Below are 6,300 nucleotides of genomic sequence, written 5' to 3'. Positions count from 1 at the left end.
AGCTGTGTCAGAGGGGCCTGTGAGCAGGAGTCCACCCTGCCTGCCCACCCCAGCATCACGGGGCCTAGGACGGCCCTGTGTTTGTTGCTGGCATCTGCTTCACCCCTAGGTAGACCAGGAGTCTCTGCTGTCACATGATCTTAAGCCTGTTTAACTAGACCAAGCCCTGGTGCTGTCCCGTGCTGCCCAGTGTGGGAGTGAGCTTGTGCTTAAAAGGACAGGCAGTCTTCTGGACACTCCTGGTGAGGATGAGATCAACAACCCCCTGAGCAGGTGTCTGAGCCCGCGCGTGGTTCTGCTGTTCCACTTCCAATCCAGCTCCCTTCTATTGCTTTAGGAAAGCAATGGGAGAGGGCCCAAGGCCTTGGGCTCCTGCACCCATGTAGGAGACCTTGATGGAATGCCAGGCTCCTAGCTTCAGCCTGGGCTGGCCCAGCCCTGGCTTTTGTAGCCTTTTGGGGAATGAACCAGCAGATGGAAGATCTGTCTCTCTACCTCTCATTAACTCTGCCTTTCAAATAAATAAAATCTTTCTTAAATTGCATCTTCTGCGCCACTACCTACCCTCCTTGTCCTCGGTTGGTTTACTTCAGAGTTATTTTTTAATTGACTGCGGTGTCACCAGACAGTGATTTCCACAAGGTCAGAGCCGCCTAACTGCTGGATTCCCAGGAGTGACAGTGGCATCTGACAGGTGCTGGCTAGCCACACGCCTGCCCTGGCCCCAGGGTTCCCTGGGCTTGCTTGCAGCCTGGACCCCTCCTCTAGAACAGGGGCTCATCTCAAGGCCTGGATGTTAAAACCCATGGCTCCCCTGTTTCATTTCCTCCCACCCCACTGCAGCTTGCCATGCCTGTGGTGGCCACTGCAGTCCTGGCTCCTTCCTGCCCATGTCCACCTGCAGAGCAAGCGCTGCAGCCACCACAGGCAACACTTGGAATGTAGGCTGTGGCTGCCTCAGCTTTGGGGATAAGAGCCCATCCTTTTGCAGGGCTGGGTGCTGGGTTTCCCACCCTGGAGCTCACAGACAGGGGGACCCAACCTGCAGCAATCTCTCCTGCTAGCCACATACCCATCCCCCAACCCCGGGGAGGGTCAGCCGGCCATGCAGCTCCCCAGAGAAGGAGCCAATAGCTCCTCCATAACACGCCCCGTGGTATGTGGCATCAGTGTGACTCCCCCGGGGAGCCCACCCTATGGAAGCTGGAATCAGCTACTGTCAATCTCTGAGGCTGAGGACAGAACCCAGGTCAGGCCGTGGTGTGACCGCCTGTGTCCCGCGAATGGGACCTTGTGGCTTGGCCAGTTCACCTCACCGGGGGTGATTCCGAGGGTGCCACTGACCAACCCATTGCAGTGTGGCACGCAGCAGGACCCTCTTAAAACCTGTTGTGGTCTCTGAGGACATCTGCTCACCCGTCAACACTCAGCAGCCATGGACATTCATTCACTCCGGGACCATCACCCAGTCACTGAGGCATCCTCTGTGAAACGTGGGAAGCAAAGCCACTGCACATTCAGATGCAACACACACTGGCACACCACCGCAACCCCTTAGTCAGCGCCGCTGCCTGGGAGGCTGATACCGTGCTCCTTTCTCAATGTAGCGTCTGGCTTATGAGCTGTGGAGAGCAGTTGGAATCTCATAGCAGCATCTGCTGTGAATTGATGTGATGTCATTCACCATGTAATCTTTGAGAAACACCGCATGCTTCCGGAGAAAAATCCCAGGGAACAAGTATGTCAGTGGTCTAAGAATGCATCTGCTTGCTGTGCCAGTTAGGAACCCCACAGGCTGCTGTACTCAATAATCGCCACTAGATGGCAGCATAGATCAACTAAAGCTGCAGGAACCAGTACCTGGCAGCAGCGGACTCCAGCCCTTAAGCAGGCACAGACTGTAACTTTCTTGGGCCTCCGTTTCCTTGTTTGGGTGGTAGGAATAATTGCATCTGGTTGTTACATAAATATCTGGAGCAAGGAAGAGGTGGTGACTTAGGATGGGACTCGGCACACAGCAAAACCCTCAGCAAATGCTACCTCTCTCATCTCTTCTGGATGAGCGTCAGCTCTTCAGGCAAGGACAGTGCCCATCAGGCCTGCTGGGGGCTGCCTGCCTGGGCCAGTCTGTGGGTTCCACACGGTTACAGAGCGAAAGAGGGAGAGAACTCCCACATCCATGTCGTGCAGGTTGCAGGTACCCCCAGGCGCTGACTCCCTGTCCTATGATCTCCATCCCTTCTAGGACACCCCCTACTGCTTCATTCTCTGGGAAGCAGGCAGGTCAGCAGGCGGAGGCCACATCAGGGTCTGTGTCACCGACACCCATCATGGACCAAGGGAACACCAGGGCAGGCAGGGGAGAGGGTTGTTGTCACGCCACAGCCAGTTGCTCTCTGATGCATCTGCAGGGCCTCCAAGAGTCTCCTGAGAAAACGGTGTTAGGAGCAGCAGTAGAGGACCAAGCTGTGGCCACCCTCGCCGCCCCACGAAGCCGCGGGACTCCAGGGACTAAGCCCGTGAGACCACAAGCAAGTCACCCTTGAGCGGAGAGCTGTCTGCAGTGCAGGCGTCTGCAGTGCAGGCGTCTCCAGACGCGGCTTGATGTTGTGACCGAGGACAGACACTGTTCCTGCTGCTAGCCACTTCCTGTGGAATCCTCATGAAAAGACACAGGTACCACACACTGCACACCAGCAACGAGCCGCCACGAGGGTGAGTGGAGCTAATTCCAGCATCACCAGAGGCGTCCACTCTGCTGACACCTGCTATGCCACAGACCGCACCCCACCCCACCCCACCTCCCCCGCGCGGCTGTAGGTGGTGGGGACAGGGCTCCTCTGCCTGTCAGACCGCCTGAACGCAGCCAGGCCCTGGGGGGCGACCTAGGCCGGGGACAGGAAGCTGCAGGGTGGAGTCCTAAAGGAAGAGGTAGCCACAGCAACACCAGGCCAGCCAGGCAGCCTCAGCCAGTGCTCCTGCACTTGGTGTGCCAGCCAGGTCCTGCACTGGGGGTTCTCTGGAGGTTACCGGGGTGTCTAGATCTGTGTCCGGGGTCTCCCTGTGTCAGGCTCTAACCCTCATGGCCTGTGCACAGCGTGTCTCCCAGCTCGGCTGCCAGCACTGTGCTCTCTCCCGAGGCCTGCATTCTAGAGCAGTCTCCCAGCTCTGGAGCACAGCCTCTGCCCAGCCCCGAACTCCTGGGCAGCCCAGCAGCCCCAGGGCAGTGCTCCCTCAGCCGCAGCAATTCTGCCCCTTCCTCGGGGCATGACAGTCTTTGTTCTGGGCAGAGAAGGGTAAACCAGACCAGCTCATGTTTTGTTTTTTCCCTACTGTTTTTATTCCAAAATAAAGGGGGGAAAACATCATAAACAAATGATCACAGCTGACTTTGATTTGGAACAGCTTGCTTGGTTTTTAGGAACAGCTACACCCTAGGGAGCAGGCAGCTCCACAGCAATAAATAGAATAAATAGGGCTGCGATGTCCTTCACGGGCTGCCTCGTAGCCCTCGCCTCGCTGCTTGTTGCAGAGCACCCAGCAGTGTCCTCAGGAAGGCCAACATGTTGTCCTCCTTGGCTGGCTTGCAGGGCTGCTCACAGGAGAGACGCTGCAGGCAGAGAAATGGACATAGGATGACCACAGCAGCGTGGGGGACCCAGCGACAACCCCCACGCTCGGGAACCACAGTGACCACTGCCTGCTCCGGGAGTGGGGGGCTGGCAGGAGCAGGTGGGCAAGGAGGCCAGGCCTGTCGCCGCTGCCATGGGCAGCACAGGCTGTTGGCTGTGTGGCGGGGCCTCAGTGTCCACTCGTTCCATGTTAGGACACTTGTCAGGTGGCTCAGCAGCCCATCCTTGCAAATCTTTTGTGGAGCGCTTCAAAACCAAAAAATGCATCATGATCCTTTTTGGCTGTCCTTGCAAGCTCACAGTAGAGCGCGTTTTATTTATATTAGTGGGACTTGAAGCTCACAGAGACCCAAGTTCACATCTTCATCGTCACTCAGTAACTACAACAATGACCCAAAGTAGCAAGCCTCTCTAGGCACACGGAGGACTGGGGTGGGAGCTGACCCAGGGCAGCAGCTGCGGGCCCTTGCGGGTGACAAGCATCCACTCTCCACCCCTCCCCATCCCCTAGCAGCCATACCTATGTCTCAGTGAACCCAGGCCCCACACAGAGGCCAGCAGCCCGATCAGTTCTTGGGCTCCTTCAGCACCCCACAGGCTCCCAGGCCATGATGCTTGGTGGCCACTAGCCCCCCACACCCCGCAAGGACAGAGGCCACCTAGGGAGCCACTGATGGCAACCTGCAGATTGCTTGGCGCTGGAGAAGGACAAGTGGCCTATGGCAGCACCAAGGGTTTCCTTAAAAGCTGGAAAGCAGTGGACGTGTGGGCCAGATATCTCTGTAATCCTGTTACTTCTGCTTTCTAAGATGCCCTGAGCTACCCTCAGCTGCTGGCTCCAGTCCCTTCTTTCCAGCTCCAGCAGGGCTAGCGGTCAGAGCCAGCAGCCAGAGCACACTGCCCAGAACAGCCAACTCACCGGACACTTGGTCTTCAGGTGCACGACCGTTTTGTTCACCCGGTTGAAAATCTGCGAGAAGCCCGTGTGTGCCATGGAGTTGGCCGCCTGGGACAGTCCCTCCTGGAAGCATGGTGCGGAGCAGTTCTCCTGGCAAGAGGCATATCAGAAGAAACATGATGGCGGGCTTGGAGAGGGAGCTGCAGCTGGCAAGTTCAGTGACTGCCTTGGCCGGCGGGACCCAGGCTCACAGCGTTCGCAGGCAGGTCCCCTGCCGTCCAGGAAGCAGTGGCCACTTCCAGGCAGGGACCTCTGTTCCCGCGTGATCCCGCTGGAGAACCTGAGCAAGGGCCTGTCTGGAGGCTGCTCTCTCGGGTATGAGGTCTCACCTTGGTTGCAGTGAGAAGTTCCGGGGTACAGGGGAGGGGAAGGGAGACAGGAAGGGAGGGAGAGAGCGCACAGCGCTGCCCCTTAGAGGAGGGCTTTCTCCCGCTGCCCCCAGGCGCTGGAGGGGCCTTCCTTCCTAGCAGCCCGTGCTTCCAGAATGGCCAGTCGCCCTTCTCTGATCCCTTCCCAGCCAGGTCTCAGACACCAGCCGTGCTGAGGGAAGGTTCAAACGGTACAGAGGCCTCCGACACAGGGAGGGACCCAGGAAGGAGGGCGGGGCAGGGCGGGGCTGGCCACAAACCCTCCAGTTATCAGCAGAAGGGCTGGAGGCACTGGGATGCTGGTGGGGCGTTTTAAGTGCTAAAGAGTACGCACACTTCCTTTGCAAGGGTCAGAAAGCCAACAGTACAAAGGAATGGGTGTCATACAGAATTTCAAGAGCCCATTTTGGGAAGGGAATCCTGACCTGGAACAATTGCAGTTCAGTAATACTGTCTAACCTAAGATATATTAAAGTAAAACTTAAGGAAAACGGGCACAGATTTCATTCTTTCCCCATACTTACAGATGGGATGGGCAGACACATACAACTGGTCACCTGCAAGAGAAGACATTTCAGAGTGAAGATGCTTGGATGCAACCGTGAGAATTACTTGCAAAAGTTCTGGAAAAGCAGGTCCACTCACGTTCGTGCTGCAGTTGCATCTCGAAGGTGGATGATCCTAAGGTAGGAGAGAAGAACAAACAAAGGGAGTGAGTGAGCGGCACATTTCTTTATTCCTGTGTAGACACCAGGGGTCCTCAAAAAGTTCATGAAAAATGCTCATTATGAGAAGACTACGTCTGCTTTTCATGAACTTGTTGATGTCCCCTCCTGTTACCATCCGCCACGCCTCCTTGCAGCCCACCTGCAGATTGCGGATAAGGAAGTCCACATCGCTGATCACCAACCGCCCTGGACACCCCTGGCTGGCCACAGAGCAGAGCAGGAGGGTGGAAGCGAGGCCCACAGCCAGAAGCATCTTGACACAGGGCTTGAGCTCGTCCTGCAGGCACCTCCCAAACCTGCCTTATTTAAAGCCCCTCGGCACACGTGGAAAAAAAATACCCTGACATCAAACTGATACCAAAAACCCACTTTTTCTCTGTAATGTGGGGCCACTTAATATTGAAAAAAAAAAAATCATATTGAGTCACCTGACCAAAGTTCCCTTGCCGGGAACTGTCATTCCTCAGAAAAGATGCTTTGTACCAGGTTAGGGGCTGAGACACTGAAGGAGCAGTTAAAGAGCTGATACCCGTGCGCGCTTACACACGTGTGTGTGCTGGAGGGAGGGGCTGCGCTGTGAGGGTCCATGAGGCCGGGGGTCTGGATGAAGCAGC

General features: G+C 56.5%; 1 protein-coding gene across 1 annotated transcript; it reads right to left on the bottom strand.

Moving 5' to 3' along the window:
* Positions 1-5,461: 5,461 nt before the first annotated feature.
* On the bottom strand, positions 5,462-5,939 carry IL9 (interleukin 9). Its single transcript, XM_040974254.1, has 3 exons — positions 5,799-5,939; positions 5,604-5,639; positions 5,462-5,515 (listed from the first exon to the last, which is right to left on the bottom strand). Exons 1-3 carry the CDS (start codon positions 5,937-5,939, stop codon positions 5,462-5,464), a joined length of 231 nt encoding a protein of 76 aa, XP_040830188.1.
* Between the last annotated feature and the right edge of the window lie 361 nt (positions 5,940-6,300).

The sequence above is a fragment of the Ochotona curzoniae genome, unplaced genomic scaffold (assembly GCF_017591425.1).
Source record: "Ochotona curzoniae isolate NIBS_2020 unplaced genomic scaffold, NIBS_Ocur_1.0 contig_1, whole genome shotgun sequence".
NCBI classification, from domain to species: Eukaryota; Metazoa; Chordata; class Mammalia; order Lagomorpha; family Ochotonidae; genus Ochotona; species Ochotona curzoniae.
The sequence above is the reverse complement of the archived record's forward strand: the minus strand, read 5'-3'. Positions and strand labels throughout refer to the sequence as shown.

Excerpts from the sequence above, each read along its gene's own strand:
- IL9 (XM_040974254.1), bottom strand. The coding sequence starts at position 5,939 with ATGCTTCTGGCTGTGGGCCTCGCTTCCACCCTCCTGCTCTGCTCTGTG. Across the intron at positions 5,640-5,798 it reads GCAAGGAGGCGTGGCGGATG|GATCATCCACCTTCGAGATG; the intron begins GTAACAGGAGGG and ends CTCCTACCTTAG. Across the intron at positions 5,516-5,603 it reads GATGCAACTGCAGCACGAAC|GTGACCAGTTGTATGTGTCT; the intron begins GTGAGTGGACCT and ends CTTCTCTTGCAG.